We start from the raw sequence: 17,251 nt of genomic DNA, 5'->3' as shown, positions 1-17,251 counted from the left end.
AAAAAACAAAAAAAAACAAAACAAAACTGCAAAACATTAGAATGTTTTTTCTGGCAATTTAAATTATTTCAATTGATGGGGACAAAGATATAGTTCTCATAATGTATATCCTTTATTATTAGATCAAAACATGAATGTTTTGATCTGAGGTCACCCCTAACTTTAGGTTAAAGTTAGGGGTGACTATGGTTCATTTTATCAGTCTAGGATGTTAGTCAATGTGATTTCCCCCAAAAGAATAATCCACCACCAACAATCACACACACTTCACTTTATTACTAAGCAATGTGGGTGAAGTGTCTTGCTTAAGGACACAACGACAGCTTTTGCCACGGGCACCCCAATGTGGCAACTGGAATTTCCAGTGGTCCCCAGCCAAGAACTACCCAGGGCTTGCTTAGCTTCTGAGACCTGACGAGATCAGGCTTTGCAACGCTAGTATGAGCACAATTTTAGTATATTGTAGTATTTGTATAGGATATGAATGTGGTTTTCTATGATGAATGCTTGAAGAACATTTACAATATTTAATATTTTATTTATTTAGACATTTGGTTAAAGGTGATCGATAACGTCATTTCATACTCCAATACAGAAGGTGGCAGTAACACCTTTTTTGCGTTAAGTACCGTCCAAATATTTGCGCAGGAATAAGAATTTCAGCCAATCAGCGACGTGCTTCCAACGTCAACAGGAAGCAGGGATAGCGTCCTTGGAGATGCGTTATTTTTAATTTTTGCATCTTTCATTTGTTTTTTATACATGAAACATGCCCCGAATGAGAACTGATTGGAGTTAAAAGTATACGGGAAAAGTCTCCAATTAAAAGATATATGAGGTAAATTGCCTGCTATAACAAAAAAGCGTAACTTGAAGCGTTTTCTTGTATATCGTTAACAACTCGTATCTAGGGCGCTAAGACAATAAGAGATGGAGCTAATCCTATATTTGAGTTAACCGAGGAGCTCGAAAGTTGGCAGTCTCGTACTAGAGCACTGTCACACTCACTACTCAAAATACATTAACTACACGGTACTTGTCAGTGTGGGACTAATAATCTAACTTAATCCTATTAGGTAGCTACATGTTACCTCCACCAGACTGTTTGGGTTTACTATTACTATAATTTTATTTACACAGTTAACTTGATAACATATCTTATGGTTATAGTTTTAAAATGTATCCACAAATGTTTATTCTGATCTACAAGAAAGAATGTCCGTACTAGTTGAATTATCTCTTTATATTAGTAACAGCGAGAGTCTATTGTCCTGCTGTATTCATCCAACAAATCATTAATCATTATTTTAACAGGCCATCATATAAATAAAACATCAGGAATATATAATGTATATGATTTATGATGATATGTTTTATATATTTTTTCATTGGCCCTCGCCACTAACAAAGTTAGGGGCGAGGGGTATTGTTCTTCGTCGGTTTCTTTTTTGGCCCGAGCCAGTAACGTAGTAACTGGCGAGGGCTATTGTTATTCGCCGGTTTCTTACGCTCTTTTATTATTATTATTATTATTATTATTTTTTTTTTTTCTTTGCAAACGATCGCGATTTTGACGAAAAGTCCCCAAACTGAGTATCAGATCGATCGGCCCGGTGAAAAATTTGATAAAATGGGCATCCTGACTATGCCCAAAGCCCCCCCACTCAACAGCGCCCCCTTGAAAATGCACATTTTAAAATGAATGGGAGTCTGAGAGGCATATTTTGTCATAGGGTCACGAAATTCGGAGCAGTGATAGAACTCAAGGAGACAAACAAAAAAGCCAATCATTGTGCACCCCTATGACGAACAGGAAGTCGGCCATATTGGATCAAACATTCGGCGCCGTTTTTACTTGGGTGTCTATGAAAAGATTCAAGTCCCCGGGGTTTGCTCCAAATGAGCTCAAATTTCACGTGTCACATCTAGAGACATGAACTCATAGAAATTTTCAAGTTTTTTTGGGATACTCCTTACAGTTCGCCCGTAGCACGCCGCCGAAAAACGCCTTCATTTCCTGTTTCTTCGGTGACCTGTCACGGCCACAGACATTGTCCTAGAGAACTCAAATTCAAATCACAATTGTGTGATCCAGGTCTGAATGTAATGAAATATGAAATTTAATAAAAGTGAACTCTGTAGCGCCCCCTAGCATAGACATGAAACGTCAACATTATCAGAATTGGACCAAATTCGGGAATTAAATTCTATGCATGTTTACAAGCAAAAAAGTCCATTAAGGACATGGGGCATTTTTTCCGGTTGGCCAGCAGGGGCGCAAAGACTCCTCCCCCCCCCAAAAATACTTAAAAAAAATAATTACACACACAGGCTTAGTCCGATCGTGCTGAAATTTGAATCACTAATGCCTGATCACGGCCTGAATATAATAAACTATAAAACATATGAAAAGTGAACTCTATAGCGCCCCCTACCATAGACATGACATGTCAACATTATTGGATTTGTACCAAATTCAGGGAATAAATTCTATGCATGATTATGAGCAAAAATATATATAACGGACATGGTGCATTTTCCACTGTTGGCCAGCAGGGGCGCAATGACTCCTAAAAATATTGAAAGGTGCATTATGTAATGTGTCTAATGGACGAGCTGTCGACCTGGGTGGATGTCGGGAAGAGAGGGTGAGGTGCCGGGGCGGTCGCGAGTCCCTGGAGGTCGCGTGGGGAGGCGGTGCGCGCCGGGGCGAGGGCCACCATCGCCGCGCGCGGCTTTAATTGGCCCGAGCCAGTAACGTAGTAACTGGCGAGGGCTATTGTTCTTCGCCGGTTTCTTTTTTTTTTTATTCCCTTTTCCGACCAAACGATCGCATTTTTGACCCCCTGAACATGGACGAAAAGTCCCCAAACCGGGGTCCAGATCGATCGGCCCGGCGAAAAATTCGATAAAATGGGCATCGCAACAATGACCCGAGTGACCCGACTCAACAGCGCCGCCTAGAATTTGACCCCAATGGGAGTGTGGACAGGCAAAGTTTGTCGCAGGGAAACGAAATTCGGGACAGTGATAGAGAACAATGAGACAAGCCAAAAGATGAATTGGAGCATGACCCTATGACGAACAGGAAGTCGGCCATATTTGATCAAACATTCGGCGCCGTTTTGACTTGGGGGTCTACAAAAAGATTCAAGTCCCCGGGGTTTGGTACAAATGAGCTCAGATTTGACATGTCACATCTACAGACATGAACTCACAGAAGTTGCCAATTTTTTTGGGGATACTCCTTACGGTTCACCCGTAGCACGTTGGCCAAAAACGCCTTAATTTCCTGTTTCTTCGGTGACCTGTCATGGCCACAAGCATTGTCCTAGAGAACTCAAATTCGAAATCACAACTGTGTGATCCAGGCCTGAATGTAATGAAATATGAAATTCAATAAAAGTGAACTCTATAGTGCCCCCTAGCATAGACATGAAACATCTACATTATTGGATTTGTACCAAATTCGGGAATAAAATTCTCTGCATGATTACAAGCAAAAAAGTCTATTACGAACATGCTGCATTTTCCACGTTTGGCCAGTAGGGGCGCAATGACTCCTCTGAAACATTTAAAGGTACACTGTGTAATTTTTCTGGTGGACGAGCTGTCGAGTCCTCGGAGGTCGCGTGGGGGGGCGGTGCGCGCCGGGGCGAGGGCCACTATCGCCGCGCGCGGCTTTAATTGACATTGTTTTTTTTCAGTGAACATGTCTGGAGCTGTTCTAGTAGGAGATCAGCTCATCCTTGAGGAGGAATATGACGATGACTATATTCCCTCTGAACAAGGTATGCATGATATATTCAGCCAGCGTGTGGTGATAGTTACATTAATAAACGTTTTAAAATTTGTTTTTTCTCATAAACTTTTTTTTTTTTACCCCAGAGGTTAGAGATTATGCTAAAGAGATTGGCATTGACCCAGACACTGAGCCAGAGCTTATGTGGTTGGCCCGCGAGGGAGTTATTGCCCCTTTGCCCAGTGGCTGGAAACCATGGTGAGAAGTAAAAACCAAGCCGTGTCTGTTTGTTTTGTCCTAATCAACACTTAACATGTGGTTTTGACATATGACACTTGAGGGGGGGTTTCCTTAACAACAGCCCCAGGACCATTTTAGCTGTAGTGATGTTAAAGCTGTGTTGACAAAACAGTTTCTTATTATACAATCATAAAGTTGATATTACAGTGCAGTTACAGATTTTATTCATTCCTTACAGCTGTGGATAGAGTAAGTAGCACAATAGATTTTTTTTATCGTGCTTTATTAATTGGGTTGTTGGTTGTGTGAAGTTGATGCCTGTGTATTGATCAAGGGTAGGCAAAATACATGTAGTGGCTTGAAAATGTATTCAGGGTGTTATATATATCCGTATCAACATTTGTTTGCTTATTTCTACAGCCAAGATGTAACTGGGGACATTTACTATTTCAACTTCTCCACGGGACAGTCGTCATGGGAACATCCAGGTGACGAAAACTACCGCAATCTTGTGATCCAGGAACGAGAGAGATGTAAACAGGCAGCGAGTTCAGGAGGAGCCAAAAAGGACAAAAAGAAAAAGAAAGTGAAGGAGAAAAAGGAGAAGAAAAAGAAGGAGGACTCTTTGGGCTCTGCTTTGAGACCCCTCACGTCTCCACTTGGGGGGCTGGCTCCTCTCCGGGGTCTAGACGCCCCGGGACTTGGACCGCTGGGGTCTGTCCCGCCTCTGAGACGGCCTCTGGGGAGTGCAGGGGGGCTAGAGCCACTCAAGACTTCCCTCGGGGTAATGTTTACAACATAGCATGCATTTCTACATTTGTAAAACATTACTTCCATTGTTGTAATAATCATTTTGGCTTGTTATTCACCAGACACCTGTATGTTTTCTTGTACACCTACAATATTTCAAAGCAGTGACAATTTATTTTCCTTATTTTATCAGAAAGAAGTTGTGAGGAGTAATAGTAGGACTATATAGGTGTAGTAATAGTGATTAAGTGTCTGCTGTTTCCAGGATCCCAGAAGCAGTGGTGTGTCCAGTGTTTTGGGCATGAGACATGAAGAGAGAGTGTCTTTAAATTCACCCGGTTTGGATGATGAAGAGGACGATGATGAAAATAAGGTACGTTAACATTTGCCTTTAACAAGATTCTGTTTAAAATGTGTATTAGGTTTGATCAGCCTGAACATTTTACAACAGAGTCGAAATGATTCAGACCGTCCACTGAAAAACCTCCATTTGAATATAGATGATCTTGGAAGTGGCCTACAGTATGAGGTACTAATTATTTTTTATGATTTTTATGATGTTTCTTTTTTTAATTAATAATCTAAACATATTTTTATGTTTTAAGGACAGTGAAGGCAGTGCAGAAGCTCCAGAGCCAGAGTTACAAAATCTTGCCCTTTCTAGAGACCTTAGCCCAGAGCCACCTTCACATCAAGTAAGACACAATTATGATTATAATTATTACTATTATTATTATTATTATTATTATAGATTATGAGGGCTAACATGAATTTATTATCAATCAACTGTTCTAGTGCTGATAAATGTCACGCCTCAATTGCAGATTCAGAGCAAGAAAAACCTCTACAGAATCTCATAAATTCAGATAAAACAGCTTCCATATTGATTTTACCCTTCATAGATTTTTTATGTGCATGAGGAGCAAGTAGACATAATTGAAACATTCTTTTATTACTAGAGTAGTACGATCTTAATCTTAATTGTCAATATATGTGTTGTCTTTTGTCTGTTAATCATCTCCTGTTAATTCTCTGGTTCCTGTCACTCCCGTCTCACCTCTTTCACTTTTGACCTCTCACCTGTAGCTGCTGTGCTGTTGGGACTTGGCCGTGGCTGCCACTGTACCCTCCTCTTTGTCCTGCTGTCTGCCTACTGTCATTGCTATTGTTTCGGGAAATGACTTCTTACGAGTCCTTAATGGCTCAAAAATGTTTCCATGTTTTACTCAAGCAATCAAGCAAGCAAACTCTAAAGACTGCTTGTGTAGAACTAAACCAATTATTTAGTAAGTGAAATCAGATTTTAATATGTGGACGGCTATTAAGAGGCAGCACTCCTTAATGTTTTGCATTTCATCCAGAGACGGAGCTTAGAATTCTATTTTCGGGGAGTGAGAGGAAAAAAAAACAACACATTGTCTACAAGAGAGAGAAAACTAAACTAAAGTTAACTTTAGTTTTGGGAATAAACAGTGTTTCTATTATTATATTATTATATATTATATTATATTATATTATATTATATTATTTATGTTATAATTGGCCAAAGTTGCTAGATTAACACCTGCATCATTATAAGAGCTCTTATACTATATATTTGGCTTTCAGAGTAATGTTATATTTTAATTGGTAAAAATTAAACAAGACACTTAAGCCCATGAGCAGTTCATCAAAGAAACATGACAATTAAGACCTTGTCCTGACTTTATTGGTCCCATAGTTTTTTAAGCAGTACTCCTTCCCATATTGGCCTTACTTTTCCCAATGTCTTTGCACACTCCTTTTTGTGACAAACTGTTCCTCCATTTCCCTCCACTAAGGGCCGCAAGTCTCCAGTGGCGCACGGCCAAGATGGAGACAGAGAAGAAGACAAAGCTGGTCCTTCTAAACCAAATCAAACTCCAGACCAATCAGAGCAAGATATTGAAGAGGAGATAGACAATGTAGACGGGGAGGATATTAGTGAGGAGCAAAATGGCGGCATTGTCAAAATACATAAACAGCTAGAAAATAAAGTAAAAGGGCCAGAGCAGGTTGAAGGTGCAGAGACTAAGGACGACGACATAGATAAAAAGATGAGTGAAAAAGATAATTTAGCTAGTGATGGAGATGACAGTACTAATATCAACAAAGAAAAAGATGTACAGGAAGTTGAGATTGTGGAAATTATGGACCAGAAACAAACAACAGGTGAAAATCTTAGTGAAAAAGATGATAATATAATAAATGATGGACAAGACAATAACCACAATGCAGCTATTGGTTTAGAAGAAAATAAAAACGTAGGAATTGAGGGTCAGAAAAATGACATTGATCCTAATGGTTTGGACAGAGATGGGGAAGACAATATTAAAAGCAATGAAGCTGTGAGGAATTCAGTGGATGAACAAGATGGATTTGAGGACACAGATGAGGTTTTGGAAAGTTTTAAAAGCGAAAAAGAGGAAGAGAATGGCATAGACAAGATGGACAATAAGCAAGATATTCTTGATTTTGAGTCAGAAGCTGTTAAAGTGGAACAAGAAGTTAGTAAAGCAGGGGAGGAGAGCTTAAGCATTGAAGAAGAGGTGGAGGTGGTAGAAGAGAAATCAAATGTTGAAATTCAAAATAAAACAGGACAACAAATTGAGGAGGAAGTTATTGAAGATACGCACAAAGTTGAAGCAGAGAGAAGCCAAAAAACCACAGACGAAAAGCAGGATTCAGTGGAGGTTGGAATGAAGAAAGTGCCCAGTGCTGCAGAGGTAGTGTTTGCTGTGAGCTAGTTCATATCATTGTGTGTCACGCCTCCATTAGACCCTCTAGGCATCCATCTCCTCTGCCTCAGGGGCTACAAGATTCAAACTGTTTAAGCTGAACAATATTAGTATAATGTACGTAATTCTGTAGGGATGGTCTGATATGGATTTATATGGATATTTTGAGCGGATAGCTGATATTTGTCTTGTGGGTTTGGCTGATACATATTAGATATTAAAATCCATAGTAAGACCCACAATTGAAAGTAAAGTTGTAGGACTCATTACAAACTTTTTTACATTTTTTGCATGGTTTTGTGAACATACATTTTTAAGCCTAATTGCTCTCCTATTTACACTTTTATTCAAGTCTGCTCAAAAAGACAAATCTGATACACTGAGGACAAACTGGGAATGACAAGTGGGCACAGACAGACTGGGGCAGAAAATATTTGTGCCAAATATCAGCATTACAATATCATGATTCTTCTTGTGGTTAACGTTATTTGCAAAATGCCCTTTAGGAGTGGACTTTTGCAATTTAAGACTAGGAACAAATAATACTTGTGTCCAAAATGTGCAAAGCCATGAGGAGTACCTTATTATTTCTTTTTGTAAGATCATAAGGAATTCTTTAGACTGGCTAGCTTCGTTAGTTTAATTGCTTTCCCTCTATACAGCTTGCTTTGCCGTCTCATTTTTTACATGCCACTTCTCTTGCCTGAGATGTGTTGCATGTAGATGCTTTGATTTTGTGCAGTTGTGTGTTTGTAGTAACTTCATCATCATAATTATATTATTATTATATATTTTTTTTAAATTAAATTACCATCTACCCTTGCAGGATGACAGTATAAACAGTGATGCTTCCTCCTTCACACATAACAAGGTTAATTGAAATTAGCATTATATATTTCTTGTATTTTACAATGTTCAAATATTTATTAATGAAAATATATTTTCTTGTTGAAGAATCTGGGAGATATAAAAGACCTCTTGAGCTCAATTAGTCCATCATTAGAGAAAAAGGCTGCTGAAACCAGGTAAGCCTAATATTTTATATTATATTATAATACTCTTTATTTATTATTATTTTTTGCATTTCATAGTAAATTTTGGGTATTTTGTTAGGCCAAAGCTGAAGGAGGCACCTGCTCCCAGAGTGGATCGTCTGAAGCTGCATCAATCGAGTCCTTCTCCTACATTTTCAGACTCCTCTCATTCAGACACAAAAGACCACCTCCTCCCCAAAAACACTGATTTGGGGTCTTCTATTGGGTTTAAGAGACCTGAAACTTCAAGGGGCCGCCCAGGACGAAGTCAAGATACAAAGTTGTCCATTCAAAGCCGAGAGAAGAAAGATGAGCCTATTGAGAGACATGAACACACGTCAGATCGTGAGGAACAGGAGGAGAGAGAGAAACTGATGAAGGAAAAACAAAAGAGGATTCAAAAACTTCAAGACGAACTGAAGAGACAAGAAGAAGAGGAGGAGAGGAGGCTAAAGGCTGAGAGTGAGGAGAGACTGAGGTATGCAGTTTGTAGCTTTGTTGTTATTCATTGTATATATTGCACCAGTGTGAAAGCTATGAAAACCATAAAGGAATTCTGTCTTGAAATTATTTGTTTTAATTATACAAGAGGCCCATCCAATAACTATTCAATCAGGAGCTTTATGTAAATTTAAGTTAAACAAAATATTTAGTCATGATATAGACTGGGTTTAGTCCTGTTTAGTTCTGGGTTTAATCACGTTTAGTCTAAATTATGATGTGATAGAGTATGTTCACACTTGCCCACACACCACCAGTCAAAATAAACCATTTTGAAAGTGAAACCATATGTAAATCTTTTTTCGTCCCAGGATGCTACGCGAGTCACTGGTAACAAAAAGAAAAGAGGAAGAAGCCAAACTTAAAGACGAGTCTGAAAAAATTCTGGAGGAGCTCAGAGCATCTATACGAGCCCACTGTGAGGAGCAGGAACAAAAAATCAGGTTTGAGCCGATTGTGGTTCACTGAAAATATATTTGCAAAAATGTAATAGCAGAATTTGATTTGATAATTTGATTTTATAACTAATCCCGATTATAGTTGTCACAATTGATAATATAACTGTGAGATGCATCAAAGTTTATTTAAAGCTATTCAGTAAAGTATAAAAAGAATTTCATCACAACATTCTATAACACAATATCATGCAATAGAGGTGGGGGGCAGGTAAAACAAATTTTGTTAAAATGCTGATATATCTGGTAATATAGCATGTTCAGGTTCAACATTTGTGAATTCATCTTTTGGATATTTTAATGAAATTATCATAACAATAAAAATAGGGAAAAATGTCTCTTGTCCACCATGAGTATGACATAATAATATTCTATAATCTGAAAAGACAAAGTAAAGGGGAGATTATAAGACCTGTATAATAACATAATAATAGTGGTATGTCATAATTGTGGTTTGAATGAAAGGGCACTAAAATTTGGTGTACATTGTGTCATCCTATTCAGGCAGGAGAGAAAAGCCATCCTCGCAAACCTCCAGACTGAATTAGAAGAGGAACAAGAGGCAGAGAGAAAGAAGCTTGAAGTCAAAAAGAAGCAGGACCTGGAGCGACTGAAGGTTGAGACTGAAGAGGAGATAGAGGAGGAGAAAGAGAGACTTCAGAGCAACAAAGAGAAGAGACTCAGCGCCCTCAGACAAGAGGCAAGGAGACTGGCATGGACATATTAGGCACATTTAGATTGTGCCTAATCATGTACAAATATTTTCAGTGTTTATCTACACCAAAACCATGTTTTGTATCAAACTTTTCTGGGTCTGCCACCTGCTTTTTGTCATGTTTTTGTGTAAAGGTCAAAAGCACTGGAGAAAAGACAGATGTTGCAAGTTCCAAACCTGAACAACATCTGTCTGAATACCGTAGGGAGGTTAGATTCAGTTACTTACTATTCATGAACATTCTGTTGTGTTTAGTTCTTTTAAATAATTTGAATGTTTGTATCAAAGCTGTCGGACGTGCTGCAGGAAGTGAGAGAGGAGGAGGAGCGAGAGCACCGGAGGAAGATGGAGCAGCTGAAGGAGGCGCATAGGAGAGAGATTGATGACATCAGAGAGAAATACAGGAACGAGGTAACTGGCACAATAACACAGGCTGTCTATATGGAAAAACAGCCACAAAGATGCATTAGCCAAAACAATATTAAAAAAAAGTTAACAAAAGCTGGTTTACTACTGGCAAATACTTTGTGCAATCCCTCAGATGTCCAGGTAGGATCCATGGCAAAGGAGAAATTCAATTCTGTCAACTGTACAAATGTTTTTTACTGCTAATTCTTATTGTTGGCATCTCCTTTGGTTTATTATTTGGCTAAAGGGAAAATGATGTGATAACCACAAATACTGAACTAGAATCATTTATAAGTGATCAGGTCTATAATCTCACAATACAACACCCACAATGTGCACAGCAAGACACTGATTTAAATGATCTGGTTATGTATTTGTGTTTTTTTTTCCTTTGGGCTATTGCTTATACTATACCAAAATACCATGTAGTCTGCACATGAATTCTAGCTCCTTTTTGTCTCATCTGAAAGTATGACATAAAATCGAATCTACTCTTTCAGGAGAGCCTTGAGAGGGAGCGTATGATGATCAGACTTAAAGACGAAATACACCAGTTGGAGGCCTCTCATGGTCTTGAACTGGAGAAAATCAGAATACAGCACAATGTTCAGATCGAGAAAGTACAATTGGAAAACGCACGCAAGGTAACACCAGCAGAAAGATATTTTTATTAATGAATATGTTGTGTGAATTCACCAAGTGAACAAAACTATCCTTATATTTACATTTATTTTTAGGAGAATGAACTTAGAGACTTGTCAAATGAGTTGGAGCTACGGACCGGCCGACTGCAGAGCCAGGAAGCTATGCTGCAGTCCAAGGTAACAGCTGCAGTAGCTGTAGTAGTATTTTTCTACTTCACAACAGTGTAAGGTTTCTAAATTATTGTGCTGATTTTTCAGGAAGAAGATTTGAACAGAAGGAGGAAAAGTTTGGGAGTGGAGGAACAGGAAGTGGACAGACAGATAGAGGTAGAAACATAGTACTTATATCAACAACAATTATATGTTTTATTGTTGGAAGCTTATTTTTTAAACATATGTACAAAGTAGACGTCTTTCTTGCAAAGTACTTATTGTGTAAATGTAAAACTAAATGCCACAAAATATTCACATAATTCAAATTAACTTCTGTGTAGACCCGCAATAGAATCCAAATCGCAATTTGAATGGACGCAATTAGCAAATCACAAAGTACGATCAATTACACAAACAAAAAAATATCCTATCTTTCTGCATAAAAATAGTAACCTTGTAGTTTACTCTGTACAAACATGTCCTGAAATGTGATTCCTGTATTAGGTTGTCAGTTCATACTTTTTATACTTTTATAATTACTCCTGAATGCATGAACTTGGGACAGAATCTTATTGTTAAAACATAAATTCATCTAAACGTGATTGTAATGCCTGTCAGAAAAATCACAATTAGATATTTTTCCCAAATCGGTCAGCCCTACTTCTGTGTGTTTAGTCCCTGCCTCGTCTGATCCACGAGCATGACGTCCTGAAGGAGGAGCTGGAGAGGGAGCGGGAAGAAAAGCGACAGGCACGGGAGCTGATGAGAATTTCACAAGAGGAGCATGACAAAGCCAAAAACACAGAGGCCAGACTGAGAGAGGAGCGGGACAGAGCCAGAGAGGAGCAGAGAAGGAGCAAAGAAGAGCAGAGGAAGAGCAGGGAAGAGCAACAGAGACTGGAGAGGAGGGTCCAGCTGCTGCAGGAGAGGTGTGAGCGCCTCAGTCTCAGGGACAGGTTGGTACTATGTAGTGCTGAATAGTGTCATGATACAAAAATGTCTCTAGCTCAAAACTAAGGGATAGACTCAATACACAATACCAATTCCGATACCGATACCGCAAATTAAAAACTGTTTTTATTTAGATCATAGAATGTTTGTACATTAAATCCTACTACTTTGTTTTATATTATGATGTGGCCTTATAAGAAATCCCTCAGTCATCTAGGTGGTCCATGGGTGCATTCAAAGCTATTCACTATTGACTTTTTTAGTATTGATACCTGATCAAACGAGTATCTAGATTTATACTAGTTTTAGTATTGATTGATATCAGTAATTAGTGATTGTATTTATTAAAGGGGCTCTATGTAATTCTAAAGTGGTGGGACCAAAACCCTCGTTCCCCCATGGAGATGTTGTGCCTGGAATTTTCCACAAAACAATATAAAACTTAGCAATTTCCATGCAATGTACTATGACAGACAATACAATTTTCATGAGACAAGCAGGTGACACACCCTTCAACAAGAAATTTGCATAGTTCACCTTTAAAGCAGCACTTGAATAATATCACATAATTAAATCCCAAAATGACAAAACACAAACCAGTTAACAGTGACTTTTAATATCCCGATTTCAGATAATTTTGACAGTTGTTTGCCATAATGCTATGAACATGACCTTACATTTGTTGAAAGTTTATTTTGAGAAGTAAATATTGTAAGTAGAAGACTTTAACTGTGTAAAATGATGTTTATGTTGACTATTTGTTATGTAGTGAGATTGGAGGAGGTGCTGAGGCGAGTACATCCAAACTGGACCCAAAATCAGACCTAAAGTCTCCAGACACTCCTGGTGCGATCGGAGACGCTCCTCTGCTCATGGAAGAGCTCGACCCCCCACTGTCTCCTCCTGCTGATAGCCACAGCAGCATCAGCGAGTAAGGCTACAGGCTTTTTGTCTTTTGTCTTTTATTAAGTATCTTACAGCTGTATCCATCTAAACAGCTTCCACATTGATGGCAAAAAATTAAACTGCAGTTTTATTCTATGATACAGCATATTTTCAGTGGTTTTGCAGGGCTTCACTAAGTAGTTGATTTAAACAACAGAAAGTTAGAAAATCATACAGTGAAACGATAGCAGACAGGAAGATTAACAGACATTGATAGGAAATAAGCAAATGTATAACTGTCCCAGAGCGCCCCCTGTTTGTAGGCCCTCCCTCTCGGCAAGGACAAACGTTTAGAAAACCCATTGGTCAGAAAAGAAAACTTGAAAAACACTGAAGGAGAGATGTACTGTCATTGTATTTGACTCAGGCTTCCAATAAATCAATTATGAAACTCATTTGCAAAAACTTTGGGTAGTTCTGATTATGATTTTTTTGTGGCTACACATATTGGTTTCTGAATGTAACATTTGTAAACATGTAAACAAAATTCTAGTATTATCAGTGAAATAATCATTCTACTTTCCTGTATCTGTACAGTGTCAAGAGGTACATCTTATCACATGGAGACTCCATCCAGAAAACCAAGGTGTTCCTGGAGAGAGAGAGCAGGAAACTGGTGGAGCGAGAGGCGGCTTTAAGAGCAGCTCAGACAAACCCAGGTCTGGAGAGGGGAGCAACAGAGGACATCATACACAATCTACAGCAGGTAAAGGAATAATGGGAACACTGCTTTTTATACTGAGGTATAGTGAAAGCAAAATGATTACCTTTGATAAGATCCCCTTTCACTCTTATATTCTTATATCATTCTCTATATTTGTGGGTTCTTATTTTGGATATTTATTATTAAAAATCTAATCAAAAGTATCTGCTTGTAATACTAGGCCCTGCCCTTCATAACATAATCAATAAACAATCAACAATAACATAATCAAACAATAAAAGGGTTCATTAGCATACAACAATAGGTATATTGTTAAAACAAGAATTAATTGTTTTTATGCTCTCCTATTTTTTCTTTCAGGAAGCCCAAATTGTGGGTGATCTGCAACAGACAGTTCAAAAAGGTATCTCACTTCTACAGAGAAAAGAGGAGAAACTTCAGCATTTGGAGAGCTCCTTGACCGATAAGGTGCAGCCATCACTACTTGATAAAGTTTTAGTTTGAATTGTTACAAATTGTCCTGTATTCTTGTTGACAAGGATGTTAGTCTGTCAAACTGAACTTTTTTTTTTTCTACAGCCTTTGTTTGAAAATACTTCTCGAATACCTGAAAGAACTGTGACTTTTGATGTGAGTGAATCAGATGTGAGCAGCACTGTGGACCCACCTTTCACCAGAGGTAAAAATATATGTACTATTAGGGGCAATAACAGATGAGTTTGTAGAGCACACTAACTGCAGTTATGCTGGTTTTGATTCCTCCTATTGATGAAGTATATTCTGTTTCTGTTCTTGAGCAAGACACTGGAATTACCTAGCCTTTAGTATTACAAACACAAAGGAATCTATCATGTCATTATAAAAAGGTACAGATGTTTGTCCAATAACCTGATGATTGACGGTTCTTGCTACTGACAGGAAATACTCTTATTGTGTCCATGAGCAAGACACTTCATTCCAGTTTCCAGTGTTACACTGGTGTATGAGTTTAGTAAAAAGCGTTATTTAAAGGTGCACTATATAGCTTTTCTCGTGGAGGGTCCGCAAAAGCAGGTGGCCGGTGACAGGTGGCATTGGAAAAGTTACATTTTACTTAAAGAAATAATAAAATACTTTTTAACCATTAGTCTATATAGATTGATTCAAATGTTAACAGTAAACTATATTAATCTAATGCTTGTTTTCAGATCAGGCTGCAGTCCCACACAGAGTCCAGGACCTGGTGGAGTCCCTGCAGGTGATTTCAGGGCAGTTGAACACGGTGGTGGGAGTGCTAGGTTCTTTAGACCAAAGACCAAACCCCGCCTTCTCTCTACCTCAGCCCGGGCTGGACTTCAGCACAGCCCACATGAGGCGTTCACAGATGTCTGAAAACTGGGCACCGCCACCTCCAATGTTCAGCTCCACTGTCAACACTGGACTGAAGACCTCAGAGGACCTCATCAACAGCAGATGGAGGCAGATATTTCCTGGTACACAATAATATGTTTTGTTTTATTAAGTTAGGTTGTGTTCTCTCAGACAATTGCCATCTATACCTTTTGATACAGGGGTCATATATTTCATGATAGATCTGTTGTGGTGTTTCGTTTAAAATAATTTAAACTACATGAATATTTAATTACTATTGTACTGTATTATATGCTAGCAATTCTTATTGTAAAAAAAATCAATATTATGTTGTAATATTTTAGGAGCAGCAATGGGGCCAAGTGTCTCTAAACGTAGCACCTCCTACTCTTCCCACACTCCTCTCAGGTAATAAACTGTTATTGTGTTGTTACTGTTATAATAACTTTGTGTCATATATTAGATATATTTTTGGAGTGGACTCATGTTTTTGTGTTTTAGTCAAAGCAACTGGAGCGCCCCCTACAGGCAGAGCACCACGGAGGCAGATGGACACAGACTTCAGGACCTTATTGACAGTAACAAGAGGTGGCTCGAAATCCGACGCAAAGACACCAACATGTATCCTTTCTGCAAAATAATATTGTCCTACTAAATATTAATGTCCACAAGTTGAATGAGACTTAAGGGCCTATATTACACTATTTTTTGCTCTAAGTTATGTTGTTTCTTCATCACAAACCGACCTGGAGTTGTGTTTTGTTTCATTCACACGTTTAACACACAAGTCTTATGGTTCTTGTAGTTCTTCTCTCAAACTGGAAACACTGTTCCAACTTGTGATGTCATGAGGTAATACAGGAATTGTGCTATTGTTTTTTTTACACTCCATACACCTTCACAAGGGCCATTTAGATTATTTCAGACCTGGAATTGCTAATCTCTAATGAACTAAAGGTAAAAAGTAGCTGTAAAAAAAATACCACTGCATGACATCTCAAGGTGAGCATTTTTGAGCCTGGAAATGTAGACAGATTACTCAAATGTGGGAATGAAACACATCACAACTCCAGGTATATTTTGATGAGGTAACAGCATAATATGGTTTAAAGCTCACAAGGGTCAATTTTGTGAAATATAGGACTTTTAAAGCTCATTTTGGCAATTATGTCTTTGTTTCATTTCTTTTACACCTTTTTATCCCTTAATGTTGCTGCTCAGACCTTTATTGACTCGATATCGTCCTGCGACAAACGGTGGTCTGATTCAGCTCGGTTTGGACGACAACAATGAGATACGAGTTTTCCATTACTGACATTACTTTATATGAGTGAGTGCATAGGGCTAAAACTCCTGTCCTCTGTCTGCTGGATTTCTGTAATAGAGAGATCTAAACCAAGTCTATAACAGGACTAAATAAGGCTAAAAAAGGACTTAACAAGTGCTGCTGTTCTTTTGACAAAGAGAGAAGAGAATTACATTATTGATGCATTAAAAATTATGTTTATTGTAACTTAAGTTTAGTTTACATGTGCTTCAAGCCAGAACTGGTCATTGTTTACTAAGGTTTAGTTTGAAAATACATTGACAATCGTAGTTACTATTCTCTATACTGTTAATTGTTACAGTGCTCTATACTGTTAACTGTTTTGGATATTTGCTAATATCAGTAACATGGATTTTGTCAAGAACAATGCGCTGTTACAATCACATTACATTGCTGTAAAAGGAAGGCCAATGTTGTCTGTGATGCCTATGTAACACAACAGTGATACTGAAAACTATTTATTTACAGATTTTTGTACATATAGTCTTAATGTTTTATATGTGTATTTGTACATAGCTATTTTTGTAATAAATCTTTTAATGTTTGAATGAATGGAACTTTGTTTGCTGTTTTTCAATTTAATAATTCACCTCAAATAACATAAGGGTTGAGTGGG

At 38.2% G+C, this 17,251-nt stretch overlaps 1 protein-coding gene across 2 annotated transcripts; it reads left to right on the top strand.

The window, feature by feature from the left end:
• Positions 1-697: 697 nt before the first annotated feature.
• On the top strand, positions 698-17,187 carry LOC110161942 (centrosomal protein of 164 kDa). Of its 2 annotated transcripts, none has more exons than XM_055147930.1 (27): positions 698-838; positions 3,708-3,791; positions 3,889-4,000; positions 4,403-4,766; positions 4,998-5,105; positions 5,184-5,261; positions 5,338-5,427; positions 6,553-7,476; positions 8,315-8,359; positions 8,443-8,513; positions 8,602-9,000; positions 9,335-9,466; positions 9,983-10,178; positions 10,328-10,402; positions 10,482-10,604; positions 11,102-11,245; positions 11,339-11,422; positions 11,504-11,572; positions 12,074-12,354; positions 13,119-13,280; positions 13,832-14,000; positions 14,319-14,426; positions 14,538-14,637; positions 15,146-15,430; positions 15,653-15,716; positions 15,810-15,929; positions 16,530-17,187. In XM_055147930.1, exons 2-27 carry the CDS (start codon positions 3,713-3,715, stop codon positions 16,621-16,623), a joined length of 4,476 nt encoding a protein of 1,491 aa, XP_055003905.1. In that variant the 5' UTR covers positions 698-838; positions 3,708-3,712; the 3' UTR covers positions 16,624-17,187. The 2 variants fall into 2 exon arrangements, with proteins under 2 accessions (XP_055003905.1, XP_055003904.1); XM_055147929.1 differs by having other exon boundaries at positions 5,181-5,261.
• Positions 17,188-17,251: the final 64 nt, after the last annotated feature.

This window comes from Boleophthalmus pectinirostris, unplaced genomic scaffold (assembly GCF_026225935.1).
Source record: "Boleophthalmus pectinirostris isolate CB_2022bp ecotype Guang Dong unplaced genomic scaffold, ASM2622593v1 HiC_scaffold_9, whole genome shotgun sequence".
NCBI lineage: Eukaryota > Metazoa > Chordata > Actinopteri > Gobiiformes > Gobiidae > Boleophthalmus > Boleophthalmus pectinirostris.
This window is presented reverse-complemented; position numbering and strand designations above follow the sequence as displayed.

Bases quoted from the DNA above. Each gene is read 5' to 3' on its own strand.
- LOC110161942 (XM_055147929.1), top strand. From the start codon at position 3,713: ATGTCTGGAGCTGTTCTAGTAGGAGATCAGCTCATCCTTGAGGAGGAA. The intron at 3,792-3,888 runs GTATGCATGATA...TTTTTACCCCAG, and splicing joins CTATATTCCCTCTGAACAAG to AGGTTAGAGATTATGCTAAA. The intron at 4,767-4,997 runs GTAATGTTTACA...TGCTGTTTCCAG, and splicing joins CACTCAAGACTTCCCTCGGG to GATCCCAGAAGCAGTGGTGT.